The sequence below is a fragment of the Coregonus clupeaformis genome, chromosome 3 (genome assembly GCF_020615455.1).
Source record: "Coregonus clupeaformis isolate EN_2021a chromosome 3, ASM2061545v1, whole genome shotgun sequence".
Lineage (NCBI taxonomy): Eukaryota > Metazoa > Chordata > Actinopteri > Salmoniformes > Salmonidae > Coregonus > Coregonus clupeaformis.
In genome coordinates, this window is record NC_059194.1 from 42,216,979 (window position 1) to 42,236,683 (window position 19,705).

The 19,705-nt window shown below is 44.3% G+C and overlaps 1 protein-coding gene across 1 annotated transcript in view; it reads right to left on the minus strand.

Annotated features, from left to right (window-relative positions):
* The window catches only part of LOC121579080 (cyclic nucleotide-gated cation channel beta-1), an 81,851-nt gene that overhangs the window by 8,026 nt on the left and 54,120 nt on the right, over positions 1–19,705 (minus strand). The window contains exons 19-24 of the mRNA XM_041893362.2: positions 3,485–3,716; positions 3,354–3,387; positions 830–998; positions 648–665; positions 474–575; positions 27–175 (exon numbers count right to left, since the gene is read on the minus strand). Of these exons, the coding sequence (XP_041749296.1) occupies positions 27–175; positions 474–575; positions 648–665; positions 830–998; positions 3,354–3,387; positions 3,485–3,716 (704 nt within the window). The remainder of the gene's footprint in view (positions 1–26; positions 176–473; positions 576–647; positions 666–829; positions 999–3,353; positions 3,388–3,484; positions 3,717–19,705) is intronic.

The window sequence follows — 19,705 nt, forward strand, 5'->3', positions numbered from 1 at the left end:
AAAGGTCATGTTTAGTTGTGACCTACAGGCTTGAGGGCTGTCTTCCTCAGAGTCGTCAGGGTCCATCAGTTTTTCCTTCTTGCGGACCGTCCTCGCTTTAAACAGCTTGACCAGAGTAGTCACTCTTTCTTGGACAATCACACTGCCATAGCTGGCCACTGATGTTGGACGATCCCTGCAGGATATTACATCATCAGTGAGTGAGTGAGTGTGTGTGTGTGCATGTGTGCGAGTGTGCATGCGTGTTTGCATCACAGGAGGTTGGTGGCACCTTAATTGGGGAGGACAGGCTCATGGTAATGGCTGGAACAGAATACGTGGAATGGTATCAAATACATCAAACACATGGTTTCCATATGTTTGATGCCATTCCATTGACTCCGTTCCAGACATTATTAAGAGTTGTCCTCCGCTCAGCAGCCTCCACTGGTTTTGCATGCATGTTGTGCATTTGCCTGTGTGGCATCACTCACTCATCTTCCACAGTCAGGAGGCCGGTCTGCATCTCCAAGTCATCAACACCACCAACATCATCCTCTTCAGCACTTCTCTCTTCTACCGGGAGGAGCGAGCCACTGAGGGGAGACAATAGGAGACAATGAGACAAGGGTAGGATAAACTGCACAGACAAATCTGCCATAACTTACTCTGCAGCCACAGCTTTGCTGAATGTGTGAGAAAAAGAGAGAAAAATAGAGAGTAATATTAGGGCAATATAACTAGTAAATGAAATGTTTGTCTGTCATTCAAATCACTATAGAGCAAGTCTGTACAGCTACTATAATCATCAGATAGACTTTTGAAGCAGCAGAGTGTATAGTCAGTTTACCTGTGCTTGGTCATGGGGACGAGAGGCACGGTCAGAGAGATGGACAGGGGGTCCTGGGAGGTGATGATCTGGGGGATGTTGCGACCCCCTCCCATCCCCACGTCTCTGTCCACATCCTCCACTTGAACTGCTGGCAGCACATTCCCTCCTCTGTCCTTACCAAAGCTCTCTGAAGAACACAAAGTAGGATTCTAGAACTCTGATAGACATCAATGTTCCAGACCTCTCTGAGGAATCCCTGACAGATTATTCTAGAACTCTAGAAAACTCACTCAAGAGCGTTCTGTTGATACACACCAACAACCCAGAACTATCAGATTAAAATTCTAGAAACAACACTTGAGTGCGTTCTATAACTTTTGTAGGAAGACGAAAACACTAGAACCCAAGGGGTTTGCTTATCCCAGGGATAACTTGGGTACAACAGTAAAGAGGCTATTGTCATGTGAAAAAACAGAACGACACAACACAGCACGACATGGCACAAAACAACATAGCTTGGCACAACACAGAACAGCACGGCACAGGACATTTCACCCTTTAGAGGGTTCAGTTCACCTGAGCAGTGGGTGGATGACTGCTGCTCTTCGCGATGAAGCAGGGGGGACGGTAGTGAGCATGATGGCAGAGATGTGGAGGTCGGGGGTCAAGGGGTCAGGGGTGAGGATGGGGTCAGGATGGGGTCGGGAGGTCTCAGGATAAGTGAAACTTGACTTGGCGCTCTGAGGAGAAGGTTGATCTAATTTGACACTAATTTTATGAATCTAACTCCAGGTCTGCAGGGAAGGGCAGGCGTTGGGACAGGGGAAGGGAGTGCTACTCCTTGGAGGCATCTTCCTGGGGTTGGTGTTGGGACACTGCGTTTGGGTTAAGTCTGTTGAGGCGGTTGAAGATAATTTGGCAATACTGTCGTGCCTGCTTGGGTAGCTCGGACATGTCATGTTTTAGCTGGGTTAGCTCTTCTGGCAGGGCAAGCATGGACAGTTTAGGAGGGGTCAGGTTGTTGTCGCGTAGCAACTGGGTGAGACTGTCGAGGCACTGGCAGGCGTGGGGGATATGCATGAGCAGGCTCCTGATTGGAGCGCAACTGGAGGGCACTGGGCGGAGACACGGTCAGACAGCCAATCAGATCAATACAATCACGCAAAACAGGAAGTCATGATAAGATCAAAAATGTTAGAGTAGTAGTTAGTAGTAGTAGTTTTAATGTCTGATAATTGTGCTGTCATATACACTATATATACAAAAGTATGTGGACACCCCTTCAAATTAGTCGATTCGGATATTTCAGCCACACCCATTGCTGACAGGTGTATAAAATTGAGCACACATACATGCAATCTCCATAGACAAACATTGGCAGTCGAATGGCCTTACTGAATAGCTCAGTGACATTCAACGTGGCACCGTCATACAGTTGGATGCCATCTTTCCAACAAGTCAATTCGTCAAATTTCTGCCCTGCTAGAGCTGCCCCGGTCAACTGTAAGTGCTGTTATTGTGAAGTGGAAACGTCTAGGAGCAACAACGGCTCAGCCGTCGAAGTGGAGGTGAACATAAGCTCACAGAACGGGACCATTGAGTGCTGAAGCGCATAACGCGTAAAAATAGTCTGTCCTCGGTTGCAACACTCACTACCGAGTTCCAAACTGCCTCTGGAAGCAACGTCAGCACAAGAACTGTTCATCGGGAGCTTCATGAAATGGGTTTCCATGGCTGAGCAGCCGCACACAAGTCTAAGATCACCATGCGCAATGCCAAGTGTTGGCTGGAGTGGTGTAAAGCTCGCCGCCAATGGACTCTGTAGCAGTGGAAACGCGTTCTCTGGAGTGATGAGTCAGACTTCACCATCTGGCAGTCCGACGTACTAATCTGGGTTTAGCGGATGCCAGGAGAACGCTACCTACTCCAATGCATAGCGCCAACTGTAAAGTTTGGTGGAGGAGGAATGATGGTTTTGGGTGTTTTTTCATGGTTCGGGCTAGGCCACTTAGTTCCAGTGAAGGGAAATGCTACAGCATATAATGACATTCTAGACAATTCTGTGCTTCCAACTTTGTGGAAACAGTTTGGGGAAGGCTCTTTCTTGTTTCAGCATGACAATGCCCCTGTGCACAAAGCGAGGTCCATACAGAAAGGATTTGTCGAGATCGGTGTGGAAGAACTTGACTGCCCTGCACAGAGCCCTGACCTCAACCCCATCCAACACCTTCGGGATGAATTAGAACGCAGACTGCAAGCCAGGCCTAATCACCCAACATCAGTGCCCGACCTCACTAATGCTCTTGTGGCTGAATGGAAGCAAGTCCATGCAGCAATGTTCCAACATCTAGTGGAAAGCCTTCCCAGAAGAGTGGAGGCTGTTATAGCAGCAAAGGGGGGACCAACTCCATATTAATGCCCATGATTTTGGAATGAGATGTTCGACGAGCATGTGTCCACATACTTTTGGCAATATAGTGTATATACGCTACTGTTAAGCATTGATGAATATCCTCATATTACATGGAGCAGGAAGACTCACCTTCACACCCTCCTTTGTCGGCACCGTCCTCTTCCTGTAATGAGAGCAGTGAACATAAAAAAAACCCAATAACACCCATGTAACTACAGTGTAATAACAAGGATCCTGTTGGCTGTTAAAATGTTCCCTACCTGAGGGGCGGCAGCAGGCGGAGCTTTCTGGTCGGCTGGTTCTGGCTGTTCGGTCACTGCCGGGGCCTCTGTCACTGGGGGAGACTGTTTATTTGGCGGCTCTGGCTCTGGTTCTGGTTCTGGTTCAGGGGAGGCCTCTCTGGGGGGAGACACTGGGGGGCTTGGTTCAACTGGCTCCGCCTCTGCCTCAACCTCGGGCAACCCCTCGGCTGGACACACATCCACCAGGCACCTGGAGAGGGAGTGTGGTCCAATCAGTGCAGCTTTACTGTGTGAGATAGCCAATAGGAGTAGCGTTAAACACTGAGAGAACCTATCAACACAGTCTTAGTGCTGGAAGTGAAACAGAGAAAATAATGATGACAAACACAAATCCACCTAGCTCTGGTCCAGGGCGTTAGAGCTGCTTGCTAGAAGGCTCAGTGTAACATAGGCATATGTGGGCTTACAGAGTAAGAAAATGCCTCACAATTGCAGATAATTAATTATCCACTGGTAAGAAAATAATTGATATCCGTCACTGAAACAGATACAGCCATAACTCACCAACAATTTAGACAGATTGTTCCATATTAGACAACTCACTCAGAACCCATTGGAAAATCTCTCTGAAGATTGTTCTCTAAAGCCTATGTGGTCTCCTTCTTCCGTGACTGTTTGCCTCTTAATTGTGGCAAATACAATGTAAAATACAGTGCGTGGTCTCACCCTTTCCGATAACCGGATTGGTTGATTTGGAGGAAAAATGTCTGAGCTTGATGTGAACTAATTTATATGACTGCCCTGATAATATTTGTCATTCGGGAGTGTGAGGATGGATACTGGGGAGAGGGATATACTTAGGTTTTGTCTTTGAATTGGCTTCTGTCTGTTTGACATTGGGTTAGATCTCAACTATGTTTATATGAATGAAGCAATTGTTTTATGTAGACATAAAAAAAAAAAATACAAAGGTAAACATATCCCAGACTAGTCATCCTTAGCCTCGCCGCCGGCCCTCCAATGAGAGTACAGTATCTGGCTTGCGAGACTAAGTCATTCTTAATGGTCTAAATTTGGTTTTAGAACCTACCTTTTCAGGTCCGCTCTGATTCAATGAGGAATTGGCGGCACAAGGCAATACAAGAGACATGTCAAACTGAATAAGATCTTGTCTCACCATTTCTATCAGCTCTCAAGCTCGGCACAAAGCACTGTTGTTAGGCCTATGGACTGTTGCTTTAGTCTCCAAAGACTGATCAGCAGATAGCGCTAAAGCTGCTTAGTTAATTCATTGCTCAACCTCCAAGTGATAGCTGTAACAGTGTAAACAATGTTGTACAGTGCCTTCAGAAAGTATTCACACCCCTTGACTTTTTCCACATTTTGTTGTGTTACAGCCTGAAATTAAAATGAGATTTTGTGTCACTGGCCTGAACACAATACCCCATAATGTCAAAGTGGAATTATGTTTTTAGACATTTTTACAAATTAATAAAAAATGAAAAGCTGAAATGTCTTGCGACAATAAGTATTTAACCTCTTTGTTATGGCAAGCGTAAATAAGTTCAGGAGTAAAACATTTATACTAAGCTAACATATGGAATAGATTTGGAATCTTAGGACCCCTTTAGGTATATATATATATATATATATATATATAACACAGTGGGGAGAACAAGTATTTGATACACTGCCGATTTTGCAGGTTTTCCTACTTACAAAGCATGTAGAGGTCTGTAATTTTTATCATAGGTACACTTCAACTGTGAGAGACTGAATCTAAAACAAAAATCCAGAAAATCACATTGTATGATTTTTAAGTAATTCATTTGCATTTTATTGCATGACATAAGTATTTGATACATCAGAAAAGCAGAACTTAATATTTGGTACAGAAACCTTTGTTTGCAATTACAGAGATCATAAGTTTCCTGTAGGTCTTGACCAGGTTTGCACACACTGCAGCAGGGATTTTGGCCCACTCCTCCATACAGACCTTGTTACGAACCCCGTGGCTCTAAACATCTAGGGTGGATGGACATGAGACCCGTAACATAAATTCATGTAAATTATAAGTGTGGCAGGGAACAGTGAGAACCAAAAATGACACAACAACCATGAACTACCGTCAAACACAAAGTGTTTATTTCTGAACACACGGTAAGGGTTTGGGAAAAAGGGCTGAGCAGGACCCAAGAAATGAAACAATAGTGTAAAACCCCCTAAACTGATCTTGCCTGCCTCAAGAACCGCTAGGCTACTGCTACCATACAAAAAATACAGTGGGTGGTCCGCTCAGGTCTAACTGGTGTTTATAGACAGATTTCTTCCTACGGGTAATGTACGCCCAAGGGCATCTAGCTTAAACTCCCCTTTTCCCAGAAACACACAAAGCTACTAAACAGGGTAATCAGCAATTAAATAAGTACACAGGATACAACAGTATCCACACTCAGGTAAAGAAATATATTCTAATAAAGTTACCTATAGGGTAACCAACAACTTAGTGAGTACACACTACACAGGACACCACCGTGTCCACACTCACATAAAGAAATAGCTTCTAACAAAGTTACCAATAGGGTAACCAACAACTTAGTGAGTACACAACACACAGGACACCACCGTGTCCATACTCACATATGGAAAAAGTCTCTCTCTCTCTCTCAACAAACACAAGACTGGGTTTTATACAATGGGCTGTGTGATTGAACAAACGAGTAACAGGTGGTGCTATTCACAGGAATGTTCACTGATTGGTCCAATCAGCAGACACCTCAACGACCACCAATCAGGAACATACAGGACACCTGTGATTAGGGCAGAAGGAGAGAAACACACAAAAACACAGGATACCTGTATCCGTAACACTCCCACCCTTAAAAGAGCAAACCACAATGGTTTGCGACACACGTACTATCACAACACCCAAAATTCAATAATCATCCTGCCAGGATAACAAAAAAAAACCTAGATCATCAAACACGAGACAAAGCATCTGCCATCACATTATCTAACCCCCTTTTTTGTGGCGGATCTCCAAATTATAATTTTGCACGACAAGTGCCCAACGCATAAGGCGTTGGTTCTGGTTGCACATCCGGTGGAGAAAAACTAAGGGGTTATGGTCAGTATACACTACCACTGGTAATGCACTGGAACCAACATAAACTTCAAAGTACTGCAGAGCTAACAACAAAGCTAGAGCTTCTTGTTCAATGGTGGAATAGTTTGTCTGACATTTGCTAAATTTCCGTGAAAAATAACAGACAGGATGGTCCACTCCACTCTGGTCTTGCTGCAGTAGAACAGCACCAGCACCTCTGGCACTTGCATCTACCTCCAGTTTAAACGGCCGCTCAAAATCTGGCGCAGCAAGAACAGGAGTACTACACAAGAGTGCTTTAGCAGTGTTGAAAGCAGTACAACAATCTTCAGACCATACAAATTTTCTCGCCGGACTGAGCAAATCCGTTAATGGAGCAACTACCGCAGAGAAATTTTTACAGAAACTACGGTAGTAGCCAACCATCCCTAAAAAACGGCGTAGCTCTCTTCTGGTGGTAGGTGCGGGAAATGCGTTTATAGCTGAGACCTTGGCATCTAGAGGGCGCACCTGACCATGGCCGACCTGTTTACCAAGATAAGTAACAGTGGCCTTCCCAAACTCGCACTTTGCTAAGTTCAGGGTTAGAGAAGCGGTTGCTAGACGTTCACACACTACCCTTAGAGTGTTAACATGATCAGACCACTCAGTTGAATAAATTACCAGATCATCAAGGTAAGCACTACAATTAGGAACTCCAGCCAATACTGTGTTAACCAGGCGTTGGAAAGTGGCTGGTGCGTTCCGCATCCCAAATGCCATGACAGCATATTGTAGGAAGTGATCTGGGGTCACAAATGCAGAGATGTCGGAGGCACGTGGGGTTAACGGCACCTGCCAGTAACCTTTTAGAAGATCTAATTTGGTTACATAAGTAGCAGCACCAACAGTATCAATACAGTCATCCAGTCTGGGTAACGGGAACGAGTCGGGCACTGTGACCGCATTGACTTTCCGATAGTCCGTACATAATCTGGATGTCCCATCAGGTTTAGGAACCAGAATGCACGGAGAACTCCAAGGACTTGAACTTGGCATAGCCAGGTTATTCTCCAGCAAATAACCGACCTCACCCCTCATTATCTTTCTCTTAGCGACGTTGACACGATAAGGATGTTGCTTGATAGGTGCAGCGTTTCCAACATTAATGTCATGTTCTAACACATTTGTACATGTAGGAACATCATTAAAAAGACATGGAAAGCTGTGTAATAGTCTCACAATATCATCTGACTGTCTGTCCGTTAAATGAATCAGGCTTGACGGGAGAGACAGCAGCATCTCTGAATTGGGCAATCTAGCACACTGCTGCTGAGTATTGCGCAACTCCAAACCATCTCCGTCCACATCATTAACATGACCTCCCACTACAGCCGTAGCAGCAACAGAGACAGCCGACTCGGCCAGTTTCTCTGGACTGTCTACCTGAGTGACGGGTCTGTTGTGGTATGTCTTAAACATGTTAACGTGGCACACACGAGATTGGCGTTTTCTATCAGGAGTCTGTATCACATAGTCAGTTTCAGTTAGTTTCTTTTCAATGACATAAGGACCAGAGAAACGTGCTGACAATGACGCTCCTGGCACAGGCAACAACACAAGAACTCGGTCACCTGGCTGCAGTGAACGAGAAACAGCCTGTGTGTCATAGTGTCGTTTCATCCGTTTCTGTGAGGAAGACAGCGCTTCCTTTGCTAGAGCACAGGCAGCATGTAGGCGCTCACGAAAGCGACTAACGTAGTCCAACACATTTTCTTTCACACACAACTCTTGTGACAAAAACTGATCCTTAAGGACTTTCATAGGTCCTCTCATGGTGTGTCCAAACACCAGTTCAGCTGGGCTGAACCCTAGGGATTCCTGTACTGTCTCACGGACAGCAAACAACACTAGAGGAACTCCCTCATCCCAATCTTTCTCAGATTCCAAGCAATATTTACGGAGCATAGACTTCAGGGTCTGATGCCAACGTTCAAGCGCACCCTGAGACTCTGGGTGATATGCACTTGACACACGGTGTATAACTGACAAGGATTTTAACACTTGTTTGAAAAGTTTAGAAAGGAAATTCGTACCCTGATCAGTTTGTATCACCTTAGGTAATCCAAAAGTTGAGAAGAATTTGATCAACGCTTTACTCACCACCGGAGCAGTAATCCTTCGCAGAGGAATGGCCTCTGGGTACCTGGTGGCCACACACATAATTGTCAACATAAACTGGTTACCAGATTTTGTTTTTGGTAATGGTCCAACACAATCAACCATCACATGTTCGAATGGTTCACCTATGGCCGGTATGGGACAAAGAGGCGCGGGGAAATAACCTGGTTCGGTTTCCCAACTACTTGACAGGTGTGGCAAGTCCGACAGAACTGAGCCACATCTTGTTTTAAGCTAGGCCAAAAGAAATGTCGCAAAAACACGATCATAAGTCTTGGTGACTCCCAGATGTCCGGACCACTGGTGATCATGAGCGAGGGATAAAACATTTGGTCGAAAGGCTGTAGGAATCACTATTTGGTAAACAGCATTCCAATCTCCGCCAGCGTCAACATGGGATGTCCATTTACGCATGAGGAGATTACCATCAAGGAAGTATGCCATGTTTTTCTTCTTTAGCTCCTCCTCTGAGACAACACTAGAAAAACATTTAGCCAGGCTAATGTCAACCTGTTGGTTAGCGATCAGCTGCTCACGAGTAACTGGTAACTGTATTGCCTCAGCAACAAGTTCCACATCCTTCTTCCTTTCTCTGGACTGTTGGTCAGACTGCACCAGCTTACCAGAGGTAGCACCCGAACTATCCTCTGGGTCACACTCTCTGAATAGAATCGTGTCTGACAAATCTATCACTTCACCCACTTGTCGTGCTTGAGCACGTGTGACAGCACAAGCGGGGAACACATCTGGATAACCCTGTGCCAGCTCCTCGGAGAGAGACTGGTCACTTTTATCCAATACCTCCAATATGGGTATTACCTTTCCTCCGGCAATATCGTTGCCCATTATAAATGTCACACCTTTTACTGGCAACATAGGACGTACGCCAACTCTGAACAATCCACTGACTAACTCAGAGTGTACGTTCACAAAGTGCAATGGCACTGGGACGAAACCCATTTCAATTCCTTGTACTAACACACTGGAACCACAATATGTATTACTGGACAAGGGCAACACATCAGCGAGTATGAACGACTGCGCCGCACCAGTATCTCTGAGGATTCTAACTGGACGCTGAGACGCTTCGTCATCTGATATAGAAACAAACCCCTCAAAAATGAACGGTTCATAACTGTGATCTGGGACAGGGCCTTTCAAACCACATTCACTATGAGGCTTCTGTCTTGATTCCGGCCTTACAACCGTACGAATCAGCCCAACACCCGTTGGCGGCCTGGTGTGCCGAGGCATCCCCGGTTTGCGTTTAAGCAAAAAGCAATCACTAACCAAATGTCCCACCTTATGACAATAGAAACAGTGACGCACATCTTTTGGGCGCGCTGGATGTACTGCTGGTCGACTAGGACTAAAAGTTAGCAACTCCGCAGCCCTGCTCTCCGTACGAGCCGAAAACACGCTCTTATGCGTCAACACAAACTCGTCTGCCAATACAGACGCTTCCGACAGTGAGGATACTTTCTGTTCGTTCAGATAAACTACAATGCGTTCGGGTAAGCAATTTTTAAACTCTTCTAACAAGATTAACTCCCGTGAGAGAGTTAAAATCAGTTACCTTACTAGCACTGTGCCATTTGTCAAACAGATTTCCTTTGTCTCTAGCAAACTCCACATAAGTCTGAGTAGGAGACTTTTTATGAGACCTAAATCTTTGTCGATATGCCTCAGGAACAAGCTCATAGGCACGAAGAACAGTAGCTTTGACCACTTCATAATTCAAACTGTCTTCAAGAGGTAGCGCTGCCAGAACCTCTTGGGCTTTACCTGTTAGTTTACACTGAAGTAATAGGCACCATACCTCGTCGGGCCATTTCAATGCTACCGCTATACGTTCAAACACACTGAAATAGGAATCAACCTCTGACTCCCTGAACACAGGTACCAAGGTGATCTGCCTACTAATATCAAACGTAGCAGATGACACAGCTGGTGAGGATGGCTCACTAGCAGGCATAGTATTAGCAGAGACTAACCTCGCTGTTTCTGCCTCTAGTTCCATTTTACGCACCTCCAGTTCCATCTTACGCATCTCCATTTCCATCTTACGCGTCTCCAGTTCTGCCTCTAGCTTACGCGTCTCCTGTTCTGCCTCTAGCTTACGCGTCTCCTGTTCTGCCTCTAGCTTACGCATCTCCAGCTTGTCTTGCCTGATTTGTGCCCGCTCTTCCGCCTCCATTTGGAGCCGTGTCGAGCGGACATCGATCCTGGCATCACTGTCAGTCAGTGGGGAGAGTGGGTCATAACGGGGCAATGTGGCTGGAGCCTTAGCCTCGTCCTCAGACACTGATGGGCTTACAGGAACAGCAACCACATCCCCTACAGGAGCAGCAGACTCAGGCGGCGGTAACTCAAGCACTCGCTCGTTCAATAATATCGCTAACACTACTTCCCTAACTTCTGCTTTCACTAAACCCCTCGGTATGGGTACAGAAAAGTGGTCAGCCAAAGCCTGTAGATCCACTCTACGGCAATTATCAAAAACCTCCCACGTAGGGTTTTCCAAAAATGCCTCCAACTCAAAAGTAGCCATCCTACTAGCAACACGAGCCGTCGACTACTGAACACACAAAAAAAACAGGTAGTTACAGCTGCCAAGCTCAACACTGAACCAGACACTGACTAATTTACATGAGTAGCATGGGATAGATAGGATCCCGGACGAGCCCCCACTTTATGTTACGAACCCCGTGGCTCTAAACATCTAGGGTGGATGGACATGAGACCCGTAACATAAATTCATGTAAATTATAAGTGTGGCAGGGAACAGTGAGAACCAAAAATGACACAACAACCATGAACTACCGTCAAACACAAAGTGTTTATTTCTGAACACACGGTAAGGGTTTGGGAAAAAGGGCTGAGCAGGACCCAAGAAATGAAACAATAGTGTAAAACCCCCTAAACTGATCTTGCCTGCCTCAAGAACCGCTAGGCTACTGCTACCATACAAAAAATACAGTGGGTGGTCCGCTCAGGTCTAACTGGTGTTTATAGACAGATTTCTTCCTACGGGTAATGTACGCCCAAGGGCATCTAGCTTAAACTCCCCTTTTCCCAGAAACACACAAAGCTACTAAACAGGGTAATCAGCAATTAAATAAGTACACAGGATACAACAGTATCCACACTCAGGTAAAGAAATATATTCTAATAAAGTTACCTATAGGGTAACCAACAACTTAGTGAGTACACACTACACAGGACACCACCGTGTCCACACTCACATAAAGAAATAGCTTCTAACAAAGTTACCAATAGGGTAACCAACAACTTAGTGAGTACACAACACACAGGACACCACCGTGTCCATACTCACATATGGAAAAAGTCTCTCTCTCTCTCAACAAACACAAGACTGGGTTTTATACAATGGGCTGTGTGATTGAACAAACGAGTAACAGGTGGTGCTATTCACAGGAATGTTCACTGATTGGTCCAATCAGCAGACACCTCAACGACCACCAATCAGGAACATACAGGACACCTGTGATTAGGGCAGAAGGAGAGAAACACACAAAAACACAGGATACCTGTATCCGTAACAGACCTTCTCCAGATCCTTCAGGTTTCGGGGCTGTCGCTGGGCAATACGGACTTTCAGCTCCCTCCAAAGATTTTCTATTGGGTTCAGGTCTGGAGACTGGCTAGGCCACTCCAGGACCTTGAGATGCTTCTTACGGAGCCACTCCTTAGTTACCCTGGCTGTGTGTTTTGGGTCGTTGCCATGCTGGAAGACCCAGCCACGACCCATCTTCAATGCTCTTACTGAGGGAAGGAGGTTGTTGGCCAAGATCTCGCGATTATTGGCCCCATCCATCCTCCCCTCAATACGGTGCAGTCGTCCTGTCCCCTTTGCAGAAAAGCATCCCCAAAGAATGATGTTTCCACCTCCATGCTTCACGGTTGGGATGGTGTTCTTGGGGTTGTACTCATCCTTCTTCTTCCTCCAAACACGGCGAGTGGAGTTTAGACCAAAAAGCTATATTTTTGTCTCATCAGACCACATGACTTTCTCCCATTCCTCCTCTGGATCATCCAGATGGTCATTGGCAAACTTCAGACGGGCCTGGACATGCGCTGGCTTGAGCAGGGGGACCTTGCGTGCGCTGCAGGATTTTAATCCATGACGGCCTAGTGTGTTACTAATGGTTTTCTTTGAGACTGTGGTCCCAGCTCTCTTCAGGTCATTGACCAGGTCCTGCCGTGTAGTTCTGGGCTGATCCCTCACCTTCATCATGATCATTGATGCCTCATGAGGTGAGATCTTGCATGGAGCCCCAGACCGAGGGTGATTGACCGTCATCTTAAACTTCTTCCATTTTCTAATAATTGCACCAACAGTTGTTGCCTTCTCACCAAGCTGCTTGCCTATTGTCCTGTAGCCCATCCCAGCCTTGTGCAGGTCTACAATTTTATCCCTGATGTCCTTACACAGCTCTCTGGTCTTGGCCATTGTGAAGAGGTTGGAGTCTGTTTGATTGAGTGTGTGGACAGGTGTCTTTTATACAGGTAACGAGTTCAAAAAGGTGCAGTTAATACAGGTAATGAGTGGAGAACAGGAGGGCTTCTTAAAGAAAAACGAACAGGTCTGTGAGAGCCGGAATTCTTACTGGTTGATAGGTGATCAAATACTTATGTCATGCAATAAAATGCAAATTAATTACTTAAAAATCCTACAATGTGATATTCTAAATTTTTGTTTTAGATTCCGTCTCTCACAGTTGAAGTGTACCTATGATATACAGTGGGGAAAAAAAGTATTTAGTCAGAAACCAATTGTGCAAGTTCTCCCACTTAAAAAGATGAGAGAGGCCTGTAATTTTCATCATAGGTACATGTCAACTATGACAGACAAATTGAGGAAAAAAATTCCAGAAAATCACATTGTAGGATTTTTAATGAATTTATTTGCAAATTATGGTGGAAAATAAGTATTTGTTCACCGACAAACAAGCAAAATTTCTGGCTCTCACAGACCTGTAACTTCTTCTTTAAGAGGCTCCTCTGTCCTCCACTCGTTACCTGTATTAATGGCACTTGTTTGAACTTGTTATCAGTATAAAAGACACCTGTCCACAACCTCAAACAGTCACACTCCAAACTCCACTATGGCCAAGACCAAAGAGCTGTCAAAGGACACCAGAAACAAAATTGTAGACCTGCACCAGGCTGGGAAGACTGAATCTGCAATAGGTAAGCAGCTTGGTTTGAAGAAATCAACTGTGGGAGCAATTATTAGGAAATGGAAGACATACAAGACCACTGATAATCTCCCTCGATCTGGGGCTCCACGCAAGATCTCACCCCGTGGGGTCAAATTGATCACAAGAACGGTGAGCAAAAATCCCAGAACCACACGGGGGGGACCTAGTGAATGACCTGCAGAGAGCTGGGACCAAAGTAACAAAGCCTACCATCAGTAACACACTACGCCGCCAGGGACTCAAATCCTGCAGTGCAGGATGTGTCCCCCTGCTTAAGCCAGTACATGTCCAGGCCCATCTGAAGTTTGCTAGAGTGCATTTGGATGATCCAGAAGAGGATTGGGAGAATGTCATATGGTCAGATGAAACCAAAATATAACTTTTTGGTAAAAACTCAACTCGTCGTGTTTGGAGGACAAAGAATGCTGAGTTGCATCCAAAGAACACCATACCTACTGTGAAGCATGGGGGTGGAAAAATCATGCTTTGGGGCTGTTTTTTCTGCAAAGGGACCAGGACGACTGATCCGTGTAAAGGAAAGAATGAATGGGGCCATGTATCGTGATATTTTGAGTGAAAACCTCCTTCCATCAGCAAGGGCATTGAAGATGAAACGTGGCTGGGTCTTTCAGCATGACAATGATCCCAAACACACCGCCCGGGCAACGAAGGAGTGGCTTCGTAAGAAGCATTTCAAGGTCCTGGAGTGGCCTAGCCAGTCTCCAGATCTCAACCCCATAGAAAATCTTTGGAGGGAGTTGAAAGTCCGTGTTGCCCAGCGACAGCCCCAAAACATCACTGCTCTAGTGGAGATCTGCATGGAGGAATGGGCCAAAATACCAGCAACAGTGTGTGAAAACCTTGTGAAGACTTACAGAAAACGTTTGACCTGTGTCATTGCCAACAAAGGGTATATAACAAAGTATTGACAAAACTTTTGTTATTGACCAAATACTTATTTTCCACCATCATTTGCAAATAAATTCATTAAAAATCCTATAATGTGATTTTCTGGATTTTTTTTTCTCATTTTGTCTTTCATAGTTGACGTGTACCTATGATGAAAATTACAGGCCTCTCTCATCTTTTTAAGTGGGAGAACTTGCACAATTGGTGGCTGACTAAATACTTTTTTGCCCCACTGTAAATTACAGACCTCTACATGCTTTGTAAGTAGGAAAACCTGCAAAATCGGCAGTGTATCAAATACTTGTTCTCCCCACTGTATATACAGTGTATCAATAATATGTGTTATTTTGAAGGGATAAGGTTTTGAAGTGTCTGTCCTGTATCTAGGAGATAAAAGAAAGGTCAGGAAATATTTTAGTTTTTTTGGATACATATTTAACAGCTTATTTTTGGTTGGCACAAAACTACCTCCATACTTCCATACATTTGTATGGGTTACCTTCAGACGAGTCCCGAGACACTTGCGGGGGTCGTAGAGCAAAACGGAGCATCGTGTTCGTGAGAGTTTCCCCTTTCCACAGTGGGTCATATTAGTTTGTTGCCCAAACGGTTCGAACTCTACAGACAGAAGTTGCCATGTCAGCGTTACCGACTTCAGATGTGTCCCATGGGGCTTATGGGGGCTGTAGAGCAAAACGGAGAACACCATCGTGTTCGTGAGAGTCTGATCTTTCCATAGAATGTTAGTAGGCCAAACCCTTCGGACGCTACAGACGTTTGTTTTCATGAGAATACCTATTTTCGGGATGTCTCCTGGTCTGACAAACAGTGCTGCAGCTCTGCCACTTTCCACTGCAGATGCGGAAGGGCAACATAGGCAGATATCTGTAGATTAAACTGACGGATTTTGATGGGGATTTTTTTATTATTGTAAGAAAGCCTGTCCCTTTAAGAACTCACTGACGACGTGACAGCTATCACAAGCTGGCAGAGTGTTTTAGTTCATTACCAAGTGCAGCTCGACCACCTACTGCTGCGAACACAAATCTCAGTTTTGGACATTATTTCCTTTCTGACCAATTTATTAATCACTCTGCGTGAATACCAAAACTGTAAGTAAGGTACAGTGGGGAAAAAAAGTATTTAGTCAGCCACCAATTGTGCAAGTTCTCCCACTTAAAAAGATGAGAGAGGCCTGTAATTTTCATCATAGGTACACGTCAACTATGACAGACAAATTGAGAATTTTTTTCTCCAGAAAATCACATTGTAGGATTTTTTATGAATTTATTAGCAAATTATAGTGGAAAATAAGTATTTGGTCACCTACAAACAAGCAAGATTTCTGGCTCTCACAGACCTGTAACTTCTTCTTTAAGAGGCTCCTCTGTCCTCCACTCATTACCTGTATTAATGGCACCTGTTTGAACTTGTTATCAGTATAAAAGACACCTGTCCACAACCTCAAACAGTCACACTCCAAACTTCACTATGGCCAAGACCAAAGAGCTGTCAAAGGACACCAGAAACAAAATTGTAGACCTGCACCAGGCTGGGAAGACTGAATCTGCAATAGGTAAGCAGCTTGGTTTGAAGAAATCAACTGTGGGAGCAATTATTAGGAAATGGAAGACATACAAGACCACTGATAATCTCCCTCGATCTGGGGCTCCACGCAAGATCTCACCCCGTGGGGTCAAAATGATCACAAGAACGGTGAGCAAAAATCCCAGAACCACACGGGGGGACCTAGTGAATGACCTGCAGAGAGCTGGGACCAAAGTAACAAAGCCTACCATCAGTAACACACTATGCCACCAGGGACTCAAATCCTGCATTGCCAGATGTGTCCCCCTGCTTAAGCCAGTACATGTCCAGGCCTGTCTGAAGTTTGCTAGAGTGCATTTGGATGATCCAGAAGAGGATTGGGAGAATGTCATATGGTCAGATGAAACCAAAATAGAACTTTTTGGTAAAAACTCAACTCGTCGTGTTTGGAGGACAAAGAATGCTGAGTTGCATCCAAAGGACACCATACCTACTGTGAAGCATGGGGGTGGAAACAACATGCTTTGGGGCTGTTTTTCTGCAAAGGGACCAGGACGACTGATCCGTGTAAAGGAAAGAATGAATGGGGCCATGTATTGTGAGATTTTGAGTGAAAACCTCCTTCCATCAGCAAGGGCATTGAAGATGAAACGTGGCTGGGTCTTTCAGCATGACAATGATCCCAAACACACCGCCCGGGCAACGAAGGAGTGGCTTCGTAAGAAGCATTTCAAGGTCCTGGAGTGGCCTAGCCAGTCTCCAGATCTCAACCCCATAGAAAATCTTTGGAGGGAGTTGAAAGTCTGTGTTGCCCAGCGACAGCCCCAAAACATCACTGCTCTAGAGGAGATCTGCATGGAGGAATGGGCCAAAATACCAGCAACAGTGTGTGAAAACCTTGTGAAGACTTACAGAAAACGTTTGACCTGTGTCATTGCCAACAAAGGGTATATAACAAAGTATTGAGAAACCTTTGTTATTGACCAAATACTTATTTTACACCATAATTTGCAAATAAATTCATAAAAAAATCCTACAATGTGATTTTCTGGATTTATTTTTCTCATTTTTTCTGTCATAGTTGACGTGTACCTATGATGAAAATTACAGGCCTCTCTCATCTTTTTAAGTGGGAGAACTTGCACAATTGGTGGCTGACTAAATACTTTTTTTCCCCACTGTATATGTTTTCCCCCTGTTTTACTGACGAAGTTGTCAATAGTTAAAGAATATTTTCGTCATTATTACATTATGTGTCTAGTTTTTTATATAATAGCTGTCTAACATTGTTAGCTACATTTTTGCTTGTCATTGTTAGCTGGTTAGTCTGATGTTGCTAGCTACTTGTATTTTCGTTTCAGTCATTGGATTATTATAACAGATGAGAGCTGTATATCTTCTTTTGTTATTGCTAAATGAATGTGCATTTTCTTAGTATTGATGCCATTGTATTCATGTTTATTATTTCCAGACCACATCTTGTATGGATAAATGGACAGTTAATTGGATAATCGTACCTGAGTGACATGGCACAGAATTGCAAACATTGTTAATCTCCAATCAACATTAAAGAACCCTAAACTGAGGAACTGTCTCTCTCACCTTCTCTCTAATAGGTGTACAATCTCCATAACTTAACCTACTCAATCAGTGTATACATTCCAGAGGCATCACCCGCTAATTATATTATGTTCATTAGATTGATGCAAGTCACATAATAAGTTGCATGGGCTCACTCTGTGTGCAATAATAGTGTTTAACATGATTTTTGAATGACTACCTTATCTCTGTACCCCACACATACAATTATCTGTAAGGTCCCTCAGTCGAGCAGTGAATTTCAAACACAGATTCAACCACAAAGACCAGGGAGGTTTTCCAAAGCCTCGCAAAGAAGGGCACCTATTGGTAGTTGGGTAAAAAAAATTAATAGCAGACATTGAATGTCCCTTTGAACATGGTGAAGTCATTAATTACACTTTGGATGGTGTATCAATACACCCAGTTACTACAAAGATACAGGCGTCCTTCCTAACTTAGTTACTGGGAGGAAGTATACCGCTCAGGGATTTCACCATGAGGTCAATGGTGACTTTTAAACAGTTACAGACTTGAATGGCTATGATAGGAGAGAACTGAGGATGGAACAACAACATTGTAGTTACTCCACAATACTAACCTAAATGGCAGAGTAAAATGAAGGAAGCCTGTACAGAATAAAACACATCACTGAGTACCACTCTTCATATTTTCAAGCATGGTGGTGGCTGCATCATGTTATGGGTATGCTTGTCATCGGCAAGGACTAGGGAGAAACAGAATAGAGCTAAGCACAGGCACAATCCTAGAGGGAAACTATGTTCAGTCTGCTTTCCAACAGACACTGGGAGATAAATTCACATTTCAGCCGCACAATAACCTAAAACACAAGCCCAAATATACATTGGAGTTGCTTACCAAGATGACATTGAATGTTCCTGAGTGGCCTAGCTATGGTTTTGACTTAAAATCGGCTTAAATCTATTGCAAGACTTGAAAATGGCTGTCTAGCAATGATCAACAACCAACTTGACAGACCTTGAAGAATTACAAAAATAAGAATGTGCAAATATTGTACAATCCAGGTGTGCAAAGCTAGAGAGACTTACCCAGAAAGACTCACAGCTGTAATAACTACCAAAGGTGATTCTAACATGTATTGACTCAGGGGTGTGAATACTTAAGTAAATTAGATATTTCTGTACTTAATTAGCAATTTAATGTGGGGTATTGTGTGTATTTTTATTGTGAAACAATCAAGAAATAAGACAAAAAAACAGAACCTGAGCGTGCATAACTATTCACCCCCCCCCAAAGTCAATACTTTGTAGAGCCACCTTTTGCAGCAATTACAGCTGCAAGTCTCTTGGGGTATGTCTATATAAGCTTGGCACATCTAGCCACTGGGATTTTTGCCCATTCTTCAAGGCAAAACTGCTCCAGCTCCTTCAAGTTGGATGGGTTCCGCTGGTGTACAGCAATCTTTAGGTCATACAACAGATTCTCAATTGGATTGAGGTCTGGGCATTGACTCGGCCATTCCAAGACATTTAAATGTTTCACTCGGCTGTTGCTTTAGCAGTATGCTTAGGGTCACTGTCCTGCTGGAAGGTGAACCTCCGTCCCAGTCTCAAATCTCTGGAAGACTGAAACAGGTTTCCCTCAAGAATTTCCCTGTATTTAGCGCCATCCATCATTCCTTCAATTCTGACCAGTTTCCCAGTCCCTGCCGATGAAAAACATCCCCACAGC